Below are 19,227 nucleotides of genomic sequence, written 5' to 3'. Positions count from 1 at the left end.
AACATGAGTGGAAACTGAAAAAATACACCATAGCAAAATAAAATAAAGTTAGCTTTAAAAATATATAAAACTTTGCAATTTTTTTTATCCTACTGAGCACGTTTTTGCCAGTCACAAGCTTTCTGTTTGCAGGGCACTAGAAGTTAAAAATACAATATAGTACCTCAATCACATCGGGAGCAGCGGATGGGCACAAATTAAGTTGAAATCAATTAGCGCTTGACCCCTGCTCCACACAGAGGAAAGGAAATGATGCCAGACATGCCTTGACAAATTACGAGGCTATAAATAAGAGTGCCACGCAAACCAACAAGTGTCTCACATGTGAGACGCGCTCGCTAGTGCATGCATTCGCAGGTTCGATCCTAATTTCACACTTTAAATAAATTAGAATTTTCAACAGTTAACCAATTTTATTTGAAATTAATTTATTTTAAAGTACTTAGGGCTTGATTTAGAACTCGGTTTTACCTGGTGGTAAGAAGCATAAAAAAAGTCCGCTTATTTAAGCTGGGCATTTAAATCCGGCAAGCGGACTTTCATGTTGGCAGTGTGTTTGCAGTATGTTTACTCCGTCTGCGCTCAGATAGAGTATACATACCACCAAAATAAAGATAAAGATCCCAAGGTACTATGTAATATATAAAAAGGATATACCACATTAATAAAATAATTAGATCATAAATTACTTTTTTGCTTTCGTACAGAGGTATACACATTGTTGTTCATATATATAATGTTAATCTGATGAAAGAATGTAACATATATGACATTTATTCTGCCATCTTTTTGTGTTTTCCTTTGATAATGTGCAGCTATGCAGCTGTAGCAGAAGCCGCAGGACAAAAACAGGAGCTGCTTAATTTAAAATAAATTTTAAAAATTATAATTGAAGGAGCCCAATGTTTTCCTTATAGGTAATTACTTGTTCATACCAAATTCTGAGGCTCCCGAATGCCAAGGATGATTACTTCTGGTTTTGTCTCATGCCTCTTTCTTCACCACTGGATATTTCCGCTCTCCATTGGACTTGGTCACAAATTGGGCTTAGTACTACCGAATTAGTATGACTTGTTCTATAAAATGCAATTTACTAACCTATATACAGAGATCTATGCCTCTGCCTCTCCTATTGTTTATGTGTGGAGATCTCCCTGACTGCGGAGATCTTTGGAAACGCTTGCATATGTCTTAGTACTAAGGACCATATTTATAATTTTTTTGCGCCGCTTTTTGACGCAAAATCGGCACAAACATACAAAATACAATTGTATTTTGTACGTTTGTGCCGCTTTTGAGTCAAAGAATGACGCAAATGCAGCGCTAAAAAAGTATAAATATGGGCCCAAATGTGGGAGGGATTGCTGAGTGGCTAATAAATGGGGAATGGGGTTAGGGAGGGTGTTTGGAGAGACATAGATCCGCCGACAAAAATGCAAGCTGACTACTGTTTATAATCTGTACTCCGACAGTTACAACAACTAAAACAATCCAAAATAGTTTTAAATGTACTATAGCTCAGATGTGGCATACGTTTACCACCACATAGGACCAACCACTAGTACTGCAAGACCATCTCAATTAAAATAAGGGAGGCAGGGAGTTAAAATAGCACCCCTTAGGAAATATTGTTAAAATAAGTTAACTTATTTCGGCTTTTAAAAATTATAAATAAATCTAATTTGATGATAAATTATGTATCTTAACATATGTTGACCAAATATTTTTATAACCTTTTTAATTTAACAATACATGTAATTTTTATTTTTTTAAATAAATACTAAATTTAAATTAATTCTATAAATAACTTTTAGAAATTTGTATTACAGTGTAAATAAAGACAAATGTTACATTAGATGGGATTTTTCATTAATTTGATGTATTTATTTAAAATAATACATTCAAAATTAAGTTAAAAGCACTGTATATTTTGTTGTACATTTAAAACAGATATATTAGTATTTAACATTGTTACTTTTACTATTTACCATATGTAGTGCTCCACCTGGTAGAGATCTTTGTCTACATTTGAAAAGTGACAAATAATAACTTTGCAGTCATAACCTTGGCTCTATCTCCTGAATTCAAGTGGAGACATGAAAGTGTATATTTCATAGTAAACTTAAAGTCGTAAATCACGACTATCCAAAAGTATTAAATACACTAAAAGTATAAGGGTACATTTACATGTGTACAATTACCCACATGTAAATTTACCTTAGTGAATAGGTCCCATGTCTCTAACTCTTGCAGGTTCTTTTTCTTGCCCTTCTCCCTTTGAAATTCTTTTCATATCTTTCACATTTTCTTCTATCTCCCTTATCTAATTTTCTCTCTATTGCTCTTTTGTCAGGGTCTGATGATGACAAATAGGAATCCTAAAAGTGGGTGCTGAGGTAAAAAAAGACTCAGGGCCTGATTGTGAGTCCTGGGCTCTCAAAACCGACAGACCCGCAGTGGTGGTCGGACCGTCGCGACTGTGGCAGTCCGACTGCCACATTATGACCCTGGCTGTCCGACCACAAGAGGACCGCTGTCTCCGCCAGGGTCTCTGATCCTGATGGGAGGACTGCGGTCTTGATTTTGATCAGCAGGATGGCTCTGACATTAGCGCCGCCCTGCTGATTATAACCTTGTTTTCTGCCAGCCTTTTCATGGCTATTTCACGGCCATGAAATGGCTGGCGGAGAACAAGAACAGGGGGCCACAGGAGGGCCCCCTTCACTGCACATGCTCACCACTCTTGAAATGCACACTGTCAGCTCTACAGACAGTGAGCATTTCAAGGGTGCTGGTGCATCCTGTGTGTGACAGCATTTCCGCCGGGTCAGTTATGACCCGGGAACAATACTGCTGCACCTTTCCCACGGGGCTGATGGTCAGGAACCTTGGTTCCCGCCCATCAGCCCAGTGAGAAAGTTGTAATGGGGCTGGTGTGGAGACCTCAGCACTGTGGTGGTCTACTCATCAGGAGTTTGGCGGTCAGATGTTTCCGACCGCCAAACTCGTACTGACACCCTGAGTTTGACCACACTGCAGCCCATAACAATGAGTTAAAGATGGAGACACTGTACATTCTCCAGTAAGCGTTTTTCTTCCATCATATTCTGAAGTTAAGCCTGCATTTCAATGTTCATTTAATAAAGAATAGGGTGTTGGAAGAAAGAGGCATTAAGTGACATTAAGCAGAATCGAGAAGACAACTTTTGTATTTAGTGGACTTCTAAGAAGAGCACGTTGAAACCCAGAAATATTTTTTTTTAACTAACTAATTCACCCATGTCCACAGCAGTATCAAATGCAGCAATTACAGGCCTCCTAGCTAACTAATCTTTTCCCTAAGCAAGAGAGAATTAACTTCTGTAGTTTCCATCCATGACCAAATTATTTCCACATCCAGAAAACCTTCCAGGAAACCCATTTACATCAATAACATCCCTCCTCTGGAGATGGAGTGTGGAAACTTTATATTGAAAAAGGGTATCTCTGCAGTCCAAATGGTACGTTAAGCTACAATAAAGCTGCCAACCAACCATATCTCTGAATCTTCAAAAAGGAAAAACATGGAAATACCTTAGCTTAAACTTTGCAACTTCTAGTATTTCTTTTGATTAGCATTCCAATCCAGTTCTTTGTATTTTTTATGTCATTACAAATTTGAAGATAGCATTTATTCTCTACTTCAAAGGAAGAAGTTGAGCCCAAAAAAGTAATTGACAGTGCTGTGAATACTAGGACCAAGCAATTCTTTTAAACAAACCCTTCTCTTACCTCACCAGCAAGCTTTGGGAATGGTCCCCGGTCTCCCTCTTCAAGTACAATGGTTGTGAGTACCCATCTTCTCTTCGAGCGCCGTAATGTCTTCAAGCTTTCCGACAGAAAGAGGGATGCACCCTGTAAAGACAAACCAGATGTGGAATCTCAGAACTTTAACAAATCCATGGCTTTATTTACACATCTCATCATATTTTATCTCAGACTGTGTTTTTCAGTTAAAAAACCATGATCGCTTTGCAATTATTTAACATACTATAAGGGCAGCCTCAGTGAGATGCAAAGAGGACCTAATTACCCTGTTTTGGGCTATTACATTGTGCGAGAACTGTGAACATTGATTATTCTATTTTCATCGTTGAGTAAAATAAATACTTTCCCAATGTTCTTGCAATTGCAAATTACTATTTTCTTTAAGTCACCTTGTTTAAATCCTTCTATATGTGCGGGAAACATGACCTGACAAAGTCTATTTGTGAGATATTTTTAATACTAAGAATGCTTCCATTATTTTGTTGAAGAAACATCTATAGGAACATCTATATCTATGTTTCTGTAGAAACATATTTCAAGAGTCACTGGATAAATTGAAATAGTGACTGGTATTGCAGACTACTTTGGGCTCAGCAGATTACAAGTGAACTCAGGGTGTTGATTTTAGTTGGGCACTGTGTGGTGAGTGTAAACAATTTTCGTGTAGGTAAAATGGAATTGTTTGTGTTGCTGGCTTTATGAAAGATGTGCAAGCATTTAAGCTGACTACCTATACACTAGGGACCTCAGTCACGAACTGCATTTTGTGGTATAAAAAGAGGTTCTACAATAGTACTACTTACTACTATAAAATGCAATTCAAAAACCTATGAGTGTACATATCCACCTCCATCTCTCATGTCTTTTCTATTGAGATACCCTTGCACATTTAAGTTTACAATGTACCAGTAAATGTGAGAGGGACCAGGGGAGTGGTTGGAAAAAGGGGAATACATTCTACTATGGCTTGGGAGGGGTTCAAGGAGGAGTAGGGAGGGGTACAGGGAAGGCTAAGGAAGGGTTAAGGGAGGAACAGACATCCACCCACAATAGAGTTAGTCAATTGTTATTCACAAAATGAATTTCTAAAGTTACTGCAACCAAAAAGGACACAAAAAACACTAGTAAATGTGCTTCAGTTCAGATCTTGAGTATCTCCAGCACCACACATGGCCAATTTAATGTAAACACATAAGATTTATATTACCTGGTGGCGGTCACCACTAGGTAGTTATAGTTAGGACCATGTTTCCATAGAAAAAAACATTTTTTGAATTGCCTATATCTTTGGCGCCGTTTGACGAATCATCACACAATTTCCCCCAAAAAAATGTTGCAGTGATTCTTGTCTTGCACAGGAAGTTTGGGGGTGATCCATCAAGGGGGGGCTGAGAAAAAGGGGGGTGAAAAAAGTTGTGTTTCCCATGTTCATTCCCATAGGACCTTTACACACGTCTGCCGCCAGAACCACTGAATGGAATTGCACCAAATTTGGCAGAAAGCTAGTTGTCAGTACACGTATCACACTTTTACTTATTTGGTGTAAATCTGTTCAGTAGGTTTTGAGAAATTTAGGGAAATCCAAATTTGTATATCTCTGGCCGCGGCGAATGCACGTGAGAAAAGAAGCGCTGTAATTGGCTGACTGCAACCTGACTAGAGAGTTGCGGCTGCCATTTTATTTCATGGGACATGGTCCCCAGGGATGAAAATCCAAATTGAAAGTGGCATAAGGGGTCAGGCTGAAGGTACCCTGACCCCAGAGGTGTGTTATAGGTGTGTTTTAGGGCAAATTATGAGTTTAAAATCATTTTCCATCACCACACATGATATTTGTGAATTTTCATGAATTTTCGCAAATTATTCACAAAATATTCACAAATATGAAAAAATTGGAAACAAAAATCACAGACTCATATATACACTAATTCATTAACTCATACATGCACTCAGATACTCTAGCGTCCACTCACACACCCACTCAGACACTCATGCACCCACTCAAACCCACTCATAGACTCACACACCCACTTTGAGGCCCACTCAGACACTGACGCACCCACTCACAGATACACTGACAGAGATAGATCCTTTGGCCAACCTGCGCTGCGCGCAGCCAAAGGCAATGTGTGGCGCAGGGTTGAGTGGTTAATAAGTCTTGGCTACAGGCCAGGCCTTGGGCCCAACCCCCTTTGCACGGCAGGGTTTGGAATAACATATAGTAATTAAAATTACTTAACATAAAAAAAAAAAAGAAATTCACTGAAAAAAACAAAGGTAACAGGGACGTTATAGTTAGGTTCTAAATTTACTTGTACAAAACCATAGTAATTCAGCAGTTATAGTTAGAGTTCTTTCAAGTAACTATAACTCATGCCCATTGGTAATCATAACTTGCACCTTTACCATGCACAACTAATTACTCCACATATTAAATCATTGATGACATTTTGTATGGCATCTTTGATATTATCAATGCAACATGTGCAATAAAATTATTGAAAAGAAAACTGTACATGGCAAATTACCTTAGTTATAGTTACTTGAAAGAACTCTAACTGCAGAATTTCAAAACCTAACTATAACATCCCTGTAACCTTTGTTTTTTTCAGTGAAAAATAAATATATATGTAGATATATATATATACAAATAAGGCGCCACGCTGATATATATAAACACCAATGAATTGCACTCCTCCACAGAGTTCTGAAAAATGCTTCATTGGCAACGTATTTCAATCTGCACGATCTTCTTTCAAGTCATTTTTTACATTCCTGCTCAACTTTCCTTAAACATCACTTCCCTACACCAAGGACAGAAAAAGAGAACAGACTCTCAAACTCTGTGTTAGACGACAGACTCTTCACATATTCACTAATAAATAAAATCTACAAACAAAAACCATCATGAATACATGTATAAAAGTCAAAGTGCAAATGCAGAAAATTAATTATTTTAAACAATTATCAATTATACACGTTGAAGTGCAAACATTTTCTCTTTTTTTCATGTATCAGTCATTTCACACTTTTTTAACATGATAACATGATAAATGTTCATAACATAAAAGCCAAATGGCTAAATTTCATAATCTGTATCATAAGTCTGCTTTCCTCTTTTCTTCATTTTATTCCTTATCACATAATCTGAATACTAATAATGAGTACTAAACCATATCAAAAAGAAAAGAAAAAAGCAAATGAAGAAAATATATCATAATAATTATCTTCCTCACTTGTTCTCTTAAATTAATCAAATACATCAATATCCTAATCATATTTATGTAATGACAACACCAATTCAAATGTGCACAAAAAGTTCTTAATTGGAGTTAAAACCTCCTGGTGCACGACCATTTAAACGTATAATGTATTCGGATGCCATGATTCTAAGTTTCTTCTCTCTGTCACCGCCTCTCTTGCTCAGAGTGACCCTGTCAATTCCATAAAAAGATAACCTCTCAGCATTCTGATCATGTTTCTGAGACCAATGTCGTGCTACTGGATATCTGACATCAGCATTCTTAATTGCTCTCATGTGCTCTAAAATCCTTTTCTTTACCGGGAAAATAGTACTCCCTCCATAAAGTAATCCACAAGGACAACTCAGTGCATAGATACAATTATCACTACTACACATGATGAATTTATTTATATTCCTAACTTTGTCACTGGGAAGACAAACACTTTTTACATTTTTACTATGCTTGCAAGCTTTACAATGTCCTCATTTGTAAAAACCTTCTTGGTCTTTCAACCAACCCTCAAATTCTTCTTGCGTAGTAAAATATCTATGCCCCAGTCTATCGCTTAGGGATGGCGGTTTCATATAGGTTATTAGTGTGTAATGTGATAGCTCAGAGCCAATCGTGGTGTCAGTTGTGACCAGATTCCAATGTCTACAAACCATTCTCCTGATTGTTTCCGATTCTGCATTATAAGTTGTAATCAGTCTCACCTGTTTTAAATTGTCCTTCTTCTTATCTTTGATCAACAACTCGTCTCTGTTTTTTAACCCCACCTTCTCTATTGCATCCTGCAAGGCTCTCTGAGGGTATTCCCCTGATTTTAAAGCTTTCAATCATCCTTGCTGCATCAAGTTGACTTTAGATAACATTTTGGGGTTAACCAAACTCGCTCAAAATGCAACTATCAAGAACTCAAGATCAATTGAGACTGGCTTTGGTGCAAATTGATAAACTAGTGAATAGATCCATCTTTACTTTATTTTATGTTAGAGTCACACAAAGACAACCGGGTCAGAATCAAATTAATTTCCAATATATTATTGAACAAAAATGCAAACTTTAAATGGCTTAAAACAAGGTCATATTCTGGCCCTCTTTATAGTTCTCTTTAAACATCTCTGATTTGCCATTTTGTTTCAAGGGTTCGGAATGTTTGCTATGGAAGCTCAAGAACCAGTTGTAGGAAGTTGGCTCTGTATGTGCTACTTCAAAGTAAGGAATAGCATGCACAGAGTCCAAGGGTTCCCCTTAGAGGTAAAATAGTGGTAAAAAGAGATAATACTAATGCTCTATTTTGTGGTAGTGTGGTCGAGCAGTAGGCTTATCCAAGGAGTAGTGTTAAGCATTTGTTGTACATACACATAGACAATAAATGAGGTACACACACTCAGAGACAAATCCAGCCAATAGGTTTTGTTATAGAAAAATATATTTTCTTAGTTTATTTTAAGAACCACAGGTTCAAATTTAACATGTAATATCTTGTTTGAAAGGTATTGCAGGTAAGTACATTAGGAACTTTGAATCACTTCAATTGCATGTATACTTTTCAAGTTATTCACAAATAGCTATTTCAAAAGTGGACACAGTGCAATTTTCACAGTTCCTGGGGGAGGTAAGTTTTTGTTAGTTTTACCAGGTAAGTAAGACACTTACAGGGTTCAGTTCTTGGTCCAAGGTAGCCCACCGTTGGGGGTTCAGAGCAACCCCAAAGTTACCACACCAGCAGCTCAGGGCCGGTCAGGTGCAGAGTTCAAAGTGGTGCCCAAAACGCATAGGCTTCAATGGAGAGAAGGGGGTGCCCCGGTTCCAGTCTGCCAGCAGGTAAGTACCCGCGTCTTCGGAGGGCAGACCAGGGGGGTTTTGTAGGGCACCGGGGGGGGACACAAGCCCACACAGAAATTTCACCCTCAGCGGCGCGGGGGCGGCCGGGTGCAGTGTTAGAACAAGCGTTGGGTTCGCAATGGAAGTCAATGAGAGATCAGGGGATCTCTTCAGCGCTGCAGGCAGGCAAGGGGGGGCTTCCTCGGGGAAACCTCCACTTGGGCAAGGGAGAGGGACTCCTGGGGGTCACTTCTGCAGTGAAAGTCCGGTCCTTCAGGTCCTGGGGGCTGCGGGTGCAGGGTCTTTTCCAGGCGTCGGGACTTAGGTTTCAGAGAGTCGCGGTCAGGGGAAGCCTCGGGATTCCCTCTGCAGGCGGCGCTGTGGGGGCTCATGGGGGACAGGTTTTGGTACTCACAGTCGTAGAGTAGTCCGGGGGTCCTCCCTGAGGTGTTGGTTCTCCACCAGCCGAGTCGGGGTCGCCGGGTGCAGTGTTGCAAGTCTCACGCTTCTTGCGGGGAGATTGCAGGGTTCTTTAAAGCTGCTCCTTTGGATAAAGTTGCAGTCTTTTTGGAGCAGGTCCGCTGTCCTCAGGAGTTTCTTGTCGTCGTCGAAGCAGGGCAGTCTTCAGAGGATTCAGAGGTCGCTGGTCCCTTTGGAAGGCGTCGCTGGAGCAGAGTTCTTTGGAAGGCAGGAGACAGGCCGGTGAGTTTCTGGAGCCAAGGCAGTTGTTGTCTTCTGGTCTTCCTCTGCAGGGGTTTTCAGCTAGGCAGTCCTTCTTCTTGTTGTTGCAGGAATCTAAAATCTTAGGTTCAGGGAAGCCCTTAAATACTAAATTTAAGGGCGTGTTTAGGTCTGGGGAGTTAGTAGCCAATGGCTACTAGCCCTGAGGGTGGGTACACCCTCTTTGTGCCTGCTCCCAAGGGGAGGGGGTCACATCCCTAATCCTATTGGGGGAATCCTCCATCTGCAAGATGGAGGATTTCTAAAAGTTAGAGTCACCTCAGCTCAGGACACCTTAGGGGCTGTCCTGACTGGCCAGTGACTCCTCCTTGTAGCTTTCTTTGTTCCCTCCAGCCTTGCCGCCAAAAGTGGGGGCCGTGGCCGGAGGGGGCGGGCAACTCCACTAAGCTGGAGTGCCCTGCTGGGCTGTGACAAAGGGGTGAGCCTTTGAGGCTCACCGCCAGGTGTTACAGCTCCTGCCTGGGGGAGGTGTTAGCATCTCCACCCAGTGCAGGCTTTGTTACTGGCCTCAGAGTGACAAAGGCACTCTCCCCATGGGGCCAGCAACATGTCTCTAGTGTGGCAGGCTGCTGGAACTAGTCAGCCTACACAGACAGTCGGTTAAGTTCCAGGGGGCACCTCTAAGGTGCCCTCTGTGGTGTATTTTGCAATAAAATGTACACTGGCATCAGTGTGCATTTATTGTGCTGAGAAGTTTGATACCAAACTTCCCAGTTTTCAGTGTAGCCATTATGGTGCTGTGGAGTTCGTGTAAAACAGACTCCCAGACCATATACTCTTATGGCTACCCTGCACTTACAATGTCTAAGGTTTTGCTTAGACACTGTAGGGGTACAGTGCTCATGCACTGGTACCCTCACCTATGGTATAGTGCACCCTGCCTTGTGGCTGTAAGGCCTGCTAGAGGGGTGTCTTACCTATACTGCATAGGCAGTGAGAGGCTGGCATGGCACCCTGAGGGGAGTGCCATGTCGACTTACTCATTTTGTTCTCACTAGCACACACAGGCTTGTAAGCAGTGTGTCTGTGCTGAGTGAGGGGTCTCTAGGGTGGCATAATACATGCTGCAGCCCTTAGAGACCTTCCCTGGCATCAGGGCCCTTGGTACCAGAGGTACCAGTTACAAGGGACTTATCTGGATGCCAGGGTGTGCCAATTGTGGAATCAATGGTACATTTTAGGTGAAAGAACACTGGTGCTGGGGCCTGGTTAGCAGGGTCCCAGCACACTTCTCAGTCAAGTCAGCATCAGTATCAGGCAAAAAGTGGGGGGTAACTGCAACAGGGAGCCATTTCTTTACACAAGCCCCCCCCCAGCCCACAGGCCAGGAGACTCAGCCAAAGCTGGAAGAGTCTTCCTAGTCTGTCAGGCGAGGAAGAGTAGAGGAAATAGGCTGGTTTGTTGCAGGGCCTACTCTGCCTTACATCCTCCTGTTCAGGTCATTCCCTCTGGGGAACTGACCCACTTCCACAGTGATAGGACCTAGTCTGAACTGCCTCTTGTCTGTGCTTTTTATGTCTTTACCCATTCTCTCTATTTTGAGGTCAGAGGTATCCACCTCTGCTAATCTTATCTTAGCCAGGGTCACCCCTAGCTTACCCAAAGAGGTTACCCAGAGCTGGAGTAACCCCACCATGACCAACAGGGTCAGGGGGCCTAACTTGTTATTTGGCATGGGGTCAGACCACCATGCCAAGGATAGTGCAGCCATAAAGGCTAACACCCAGCAGAGGCCACTGACAGCTGTCAGTGCCCAGAACCACACCTTTAGCTCTTCACCTACAAGGGAAGGGGCTAAGTTACAGGCTTCTTTGGGTTCAGGGTGCCTGTCTGCTGTATTAGAGTGGGGGGTTACCACATCTTGTAGTAAACACCCTTCTTCCACTCTTTCTTCTGTTAGCTGAGGAGCCACCCACTCAGGCTTAACAGTTGCCTGACTAGCCAGGACTTCTTGTGGGTCAGGTTGGACTTTATCAGAGCCACTTTTGGAGTTCTCCTCTACTGGAGCAGAATCTCCTTGGCTTGCTGGAACCTTGGCTAAAGGTTGTCCACCTTTCCTACTCTGTTTCCTTTTCTTTTTCTTCTGGGGCCTACTTGCATTTACTGCAAAGGCAGGCACTCCAGAATCCTTGGGAGAGGCCTGGTCCTGGACCAGTTCTTCTCTTAGGCTCTGACTAACCTCTGGGTAGTCATTTCCAAGGAGACAATCAAGGGGGAGGTCTGTGCTGACTACCACCCTTCTCCAGCTAAAAGTTCCACCCACTTCTATGGGCACAAAAGCCACAGGCCTATTAGTGACCCTGTCTGGGCTAACTCTTACTCTGGCCATCTCACCTGGGATGTACTGGTTTGAGAACACCAGCCTGTCATGCACAATAGTGTGACTGGCACAAGTGTCTCTCAGGGCAGTGGCTGGGATTCCATTCACCTGTAGGTGGTGGAAGTGTCTACTTCCCTCTGGAATCTCCAACTCACCTGTTGGGCCCTTTTTCCAGTTGAAGGCTATGAAGACCTCCTCATCTGAGGAGTCATCCCCAATGGCTACACTGGTTACCCCTGGGATTTTGCTAGGGGGTTTGTTTTTGGGACAAGAAGTGTCCTTGGTGTGGTGCCCTGTCTGTTTACAGTTATGGCACCATGCCTTAGTGGCATCCCAGCTCTTACCCTGGTACCCACCTTTGTTTTGGGTTGTGTCTCTGGGCCCACCCACCTGGTCTGGTTTTTGGGGGCCTACAAGGGACTCTTTTTCTTTGTTTCTAGTGTCACCCACTTTCTCCTGGGGAGGCTTTGTAACCCCTTTCTTTTGGTCACCCCCAGTGGAAGTTTTGGTTACCCTAGTCTTGACCCAGTGGTCTGCCTTCTTTCCCAATTCTTGGGGAGAAATTGGACCTAGGTCTACCAGATACTGATGCAACTTTTCATTGAAGCAGTTACTTAAAATGTGTTCTTTCATAAACAAATTATAAAGCCCAACATAGTCATACACTTAATTTCCAGTTACCCAACCATCCAGTGTTTTCACTGAGTAGTCAACATAATCAACCCAGGTCTGGCTCGAGGATTTTTGAGCCCCCCTGAATCTAATTCTATACTCCTCAGTGGAGAATCCAAAGCCCTCAATCAGGGTACCCTTCATGAGGTCATAAGATTCTGCATCTTTTTTAGAGAGTGTGAGGAGTCTATCCCTACACTTTCCTGTGAACATTTCCCAAAGGAGAGCACCCCAGTGAGATTTGTTCACTTTTCTGGTTACACAAGCCCTCTCAAAAGCTGTGAACCATTTGGTGATGTCATCACCATCTTCATATTTTGTTACAATCCCTTTAGGGATTTTCAACATGTCAGGAGAATCTCTGACCCTATTTATGTTGCTGCCACCATTGATGGGTCCTAGGCCCATCTCTTGTCTTTCCCTTTCTATGGCTAGGATCTGTTTTTCCAAAGCCAATCTTTTGGCCATCCTGGCTAACTGGATGTCCTCTTCACTGGAGTTACCTTCAGTGATTTCAGAGAGGCTGGACCCTCCTGTGAGGGAGCCAGCATTTCTGACTACTATTTTTGGAGTCAGGGTTTGAGAGACCCTGTTCTCCCTAAATAGGAATGGTAGGGGGGAATTTTCCTCCAAGTCACTATCTTCATCCTCTGTGTTGCCATCCTCAGAGGGGTTGGCCTTTGCAAACTCTGACAACAGCTCCTGGAGCTGTAGTTTGGAAGGTCTGGGGCCCATTGTTATTTTCTTTATTTTACAGAGTGACCTTAGCTCCCTCATCTTAAGATGGAGGTAAGGTGTGGTGTCGAGTTCCACCACATTCACATCTGTACTAGACATTATGCTTCTAAAAGTTGGAATACTTTTTAAGAATCTAAAACTAGTTCTAGGTTCTAATTCAAATTTTTACCAAACTTTTAAACTCTAAAAGAAATGCTAAACAGGATCTAACACAAGGCCCTAGCAGGTCTTTTAAGAATTTAGAAAACTTTTCAAATTGCAAAAATCAATTTCTAATGACAATTTTGGAATTTGTCGTGTGATCAGGTATTGGCTGAGTAGTCCAGCAAATGCAAAGTCTTGTACCCCACCGCTGATCCACCAATGTAGGAAGTTGGCTCTGTATGTGCTACTTCAAAGTAAGGAATAGCATGCACAGAGTCCAAGGGTTCCCCTTAGAGGTAAAATAGTGGTAAAAAGAGATAATACTAATGCTCTATTTTGTGGTAGTGTGGTCGAGCAGTAGGCTTATCCAAGGAGTAGTGTTAAGCATTTGTTGTACATACACATAGACAATAAATGAGGTACACACACTCAGAGACAAATCCAGCCAATAGGTTTTGTTATAGAAAAATATCTTTTCTTAGTTTATTTTAAGAACCACAGGTTCAAATTTAACATGTAATATCTTGTTTGAAAGGTATTGCATGTAAGTACATTAGGAACTTTGAATGACTTCAATTGCATGTATACCTTTCAAGTTATTCACAAATAGCTATTTCAAAAGTGGACACTGCAATTTTCACAGTTCCTGGGGGAGGTAAGTTTTTGTTAGTTTTACCAGGTAAGTAAGACACTTACAGGGTTCAGTTCTTGGTCCAAGGTAGCCCACCGTTGGGGGGTTCAGAGCAACCCCAAAGTTACCACACCAGCAGCTCAGGGCCGGTCAGGTGCAGAGTTCAAAGTGGTGCCCAAAACGCATAGGCTTCAATGGAGAGAAGGGGGTGCCCCGGTTCCAGTCTGCCAGCAGGTAAGTACCCGCGTCTTCGGAGGGCAGACCAGGGGGGTTTTGTAGGGCACCGGGGGGGACACAAGCCCACACAGAAATTTCACCCTCAGCGGCGCGGGGGCGGCCGGGTGCAGTGTTAGAACAAGCGTCGGGTTCGCAATGGAAGTCAATGAGAGATCAGGGGATCTCTTCAGCGCTGCAGGCAGGCAAGGGGGGGCTTCCTCGGGGAAACCTCCACTTGGGCAAGGGAGAGGGACTCCTGGGGGTCACTTCTGCAGTGAAAGTCCGGTCCTTCAGGTCCTGGGGGCTGCGGGTGCAGGGTCTTTTCCAGGCGTCGGGACTTAGGTTTCAGAGAGTCGCGGTCAGGGGAAGCCTCGGGATTCCCTCTGCAGGCGGCGCTGTGGGGGCTCAGGGGGGACAGGTTTTGGTACTCACAGTCGTAGAGTAGTCCGGGGGTCCTCCCTGAGGTGTTGGTTCTCCACCAGCCGAGTCGGGGTCGCCGGGTGCAGTGTTGCAAGTCTCACGCTTCTTGCGGGGAGATTGCAGGGTTCTTTAAAGCTGCTCCTTTGGATAAAGTTGCAGTCTTTTTGGAGCAGGTCCGCTGTCCTCGGGAGTTTCTTGTCGTCGTCGAAGCAGGGCAGTCCTCAGAGGATTCAGAGGTCGCTGGTCCCTTTGGAAGGCGTCGCTGGAGCAGAGTTCTTTGGAAGGCAGGAGACAGGCCGGTGAGTTTCTGGAGCCAAGGCAGTTGTTGTCTTCTGGTCTTCCTCTGCAGGGGTTTTCAGCTAGGCAGTCCTTCTTCTTGTTGTTGCAGGAATCTAAAATCTTAGGTTCAGGGAAGCCCTTAAATACTAAATTTAAGGGCGTGTTTAGGTCTGGGGAGTTAGTAGCCAATGGCTACTAGCCCTGAGGGTGGGTACACCCTCTTTGTGCCTCCTCCCAAGGGGAGGGGGTCACATCCCTAATCCTATTGGGGGAATCCTCCATCTGCAAGATGGAGGATTTCTAAAAGTTAGAGTCACCTCAGCTCAGGACACCTTAGGGGCTGTCCTGACTGGCCAGTGACTCCTCCTTGTAGCTTTCTTTGTTCCCTCCAGCCTTGCCGCCAAAAGTGGGGGCCGTGGCCGGAGGGGGCGGGCAACTCCACTAAGCTGGAGTGCCCTGCTGGGCTGTGACAAAGGGGTGAGCCTTTGAGGCTCACCGCCAGGTGTTACAGCTCCTGCCTGGGGGAGGTGTTAGCATCTCCACCCAGTGCAGGCTTTGTTACTGGCCTCAGAGTGACAAAGGCACTCTCCCCATGGGGCCAGCAACATGTCTCTAGTGTGGCAGGCTGCTGGAACTAGTCAGCCTACACAGACAGTCGGTTAAGTTCCAGGGGGCACCTCTAAGGTGCCCTCTGGGGTGTATTTTGCAATGAAATGTACACTGGCATCAGTGTGCATTTATTGTGCTGAGAAGTTTGATACCAAACTTCCCAGTTTTCAGTGTAGCCATTATGGTGCTGTGGAGTTCGTGTAAAACAGACTCCCAGACCATATACTCTTATGGCTACCCTGCACTTACAATGTCTAAGGTTTTGCTTAGACACTGTAGGGGTACAGTGCTCATGCACTGGTACCCTCACCTATGGTATAGTGCACCCTGCCTTGGGGCTGTAAGGCCTGCTAGAGGGGTGTCTTACCTATACTGCATAGGCAGTGAGAGGCTGGCATGGCACCCTGAGGGGAGTGCCATGTCGACTTACTCGTTTTGTTCTCACTAGCACACACAAGCTGGTAAGCAGTGTGTCTGTGCTGGGTGAGGGGTCTCTAGGGTGGCATAATACATGCTGCAGCCCTTAGAGACCTTCCCTGGCATCAGGGCCCTTGGTACCAGAGGTACCAGTTACAAGGGACTTATCTGGATGCCAGGGTGTGCCAATTGTGGAATCAATGGTACATTTTAGGTGAAAGAACACTGGTGCTAGGGCCTGGTTAGCAGGGTCCCAGCACACTTCTCAGTCAAGTCAGCATCAGTACCAGGCAAAAAGTGGGGGGTAACTGCAACAGGGAGCCATTTCTTTACACCAGTGTTTTAATCTCTTGGCCTATGCCATTAACATTGTGATTTTTTCATTAACCTCATTCAGCATGAAACATCAGCTGACCAAACTAAGGGCCAGATTTAATGGAAAATGACAGTGCATGGCGCTGAGCCAAATTTGACAGCATCGTGCACCGTCATTTTCAAAACACAGGGATGTGCTGTATTAACTAGAATAGGGCGCACTCCTGTGTTTCCCCATGCGCCAGCGCTAAATTTGCTGTGCACCAAAATTGACACCCTCACACCGTAGTGCAAGGATGGCCGCGTTCAGCGGGAGATTGTTTTCTGCACAAAAACAATCTTAAATGGCGATTTGCTCTTTCTGTGTGTGCTTCAATATGCAACACACAAAGAAAGAGCAAAAAATGAGGAGAAATGAAAGCATTTCTTCTCTTTGTGCCACTCTAACGCCACCCCTGGGGTGGTGTTAGATTTTGGCGATGCCTCAGGTTTATGAAAACTCGTAAATCTGAGGCAGTTCAAAATGCATTGGGTGTTGCTGTGGCACGCCCACAGCAACACCCATTGCAAGCCCCTCCACGCAAAGTGCTGCATGTGAAGGGGCTGTATTTACATAGTAGCTTCATACACGAAAAGTGACGGTCCAGTGGCACTAGGGGCTATTAAATATGCCCCAAAATGCCTTAAATCTGGAAAATAAACTTCAAGCTAATTATTAAAAAATTAAAGTGTTTACATTTGGGAAGAAAGTAAAACCTATATCCTGGATTTAGGGAATGCCGTAGTAGAGCAGCTTGACTGATATGTATAGCTGAGTGTCATTGCTGACGCCAAACTTTCCTGGCTAGAACACACACCTTCCAGAAAACAAAAAACAACAACAATCAAGACATTGGCAGATATGCCAAACTCCACGCAGGAAGTGCAATTACTCAACCGGTTACAGCATTAAAAAATAACATTATTCCATTGTTACTTTATACCGCACCAGTCTTTAACTGCAAGATACTAACTGAACTAAAAAAAATCTACATGGCCAGTATCAAATTCTTCCTTAACCTCAGAGTAGCTACTCCACATAGCAAACTTATAGTTAAGTCTGAGTCTATTGGCCAGTTTCCATAAATCCTCAATACTTAATTACATATGTGAAGGTAGCAACGCACCCATCTTAACATTAAAAGGGCTAATGTTTAAGGATTTACCATGAAATAACTTTTGATCTGAATTTGGACAGTATTGACGCTGTGTTCAGGCAACACAATCATCCAGACTTGACCACGCTTGCAACCCTACCTCCCTCTGAATGGAAACAGCTGGTTAAAGGATACTTTAAGCATAATTATTGTGAGGAAGACTTATGCACTCTCTCAAACGACAAAAAGCACAATGAATATGCTTAGATTATTTGGAGACAAACATACCTTGATTCCAACCTTGAAGCAATAAAGAAAAATAATTTCTTAAGATTAAGGCTAATTTATATTCTTTTGCATCAATGTGAAGAAACCTGGAACCTACGCATTAAGGGCAACGGTTCCTGCCGTTTATGTCCTAACGCATTAGATCTATATAAACAGTATCTCTGAAGATTTTTTTAACCCCTTGTGTGCGCATGATGGCTCAGAGCCATCTGCCCACACAGTGCTCGTGTGCACAAGATGGCTCCAAGCTGTTCTGGCACACGAGGCTGGAAAGTCCTCTGGTGCAGCTAATGAAAATAGCCTCTGGGAGCTGGGAAACAGCTTCCCCAGGTCCCAAGGCTATTCCAGTATTTTCACTGAAATGACTATTGCCGTGACATAATTTCAATGAAAATGAAAGTGAAATGAGCTGATCCGCCTCATTGCTTGTGGGCTATCTCAGCTCCCCGAGCACTGATGCAGATGGGAGAGGTATCATTGGAAAGGGGAGAACCTCCCTTTTCTAATAGTACCCTTTCATAGTGGATCCCTGCTTGGGGATCACTGCAGGAGGGTGATCCCTAAGCAGGAATGCACCCACTATACATGAGGGAGGGGGGAGCAGCCAGTAAGGCAAGGGTTTATGCCCCCCCTTAAAAAATACATATATACCTCTTTCTGCCCCCAGGGGCAGATGGGGGCCATTACCCCTATCTGCCCCCCATGGGGGCAGAAAGCCCACAAGACACCTGGGCTATATATATTTTTTATTTGTAGAGGTGGGGGCTGCCTAGCATGGGCATGGCCATGCCCCCACTACCCTCCAAATGAAAATAGTCTTTTTGCCCTTCTTTGGGGGCAGATGGGTACAATTACCCCCAGGGGGAGCTGAACGCCCACTAGTTACCAGAGATTACTTTTTTTTTATTGTAGGGGTGGGGCTGCTCAGCATGGACATGCCCTCAACCCATAAAATTGGGGACACAGTCTGTTTTCCCCCTGGGGGACACATGGGGCAATTACCCACATCTGCCCCCTTGGGGGGAAGAAAGCCCACAAGATACCAGGATTACTTTTTTTTCAATTGTAGGGGTAGGGTAGGGTAGTCCAGCATGGGCGTGGTCATGCCCCCAGCTCCAAACAAATGGGGCACAGTCTTTCTGCCCCCCTCCCGGCTGATAGATGGGGAGACTACCGACATGTGCCCTCCACGGGGCGGAAAGGGGCAGAAAGCCCACTAGACATTAGCAATTTATTTTTGGTTTATTATAGGGGTGGGGGCTGCCCAGCATTCCGCCACCCCATAAAAATGTGGAAAGTATTTCTGCCCCACCCCAGAGGCAGATGGGATCATTACCCCTGATCTGCCCCGGGGGCGAGGAGAGGGGGGCAAAACCCCCAGTGTATGGCAGCAGTATATATTTATTTTAATAAAAAACTGGT

General features: G+C 43.9%; 1 protein-coding gene across 2 annotated transcripts in view; it reads right to left on the bottom strand.

The window, feature by feature from the left end:
- The window catches only part of CDH26 (cadherin 26), a 319,857-nt gene that overhangs the window by 182,335 nt on the left and 118,295 nt on the right, over positions 1-19,227 (bottom strand). For both annotated transcript variants that reach the window (XM_069243134.1, XM_069243133.1), the window contains exon 2: positions 3,772-3,894. In XM_069243134.1, the coding sequence (XP_069099235.1) occupies positions 3,772-3,894 (123 nt within the window). The remainder of the gene's footprint in view (positions 1-3,771; positions 3,895-19,227) is intronic.

This window comes from Pleurodeles waltl, chromosome 7, assembly GCF_031143425.1.
Source record: "Pleurodeles waltl isolate 20211129_DDA chromosome 7, aPleWal1.hap1.20221129, whole genome shotgun sequence".
NCBI classification, from domain to species: Eukaryota; Metazoa; Chordata; class Amphibia; order Caudata; family Salamandridae; genus Pleurodeles; species Pleurodeles waltl.
The sequence above is the reverse complement of the archived record's forward strand: the minus strand, read 5'-3'. Positions and strand labels throughout refer to the sequence as shown.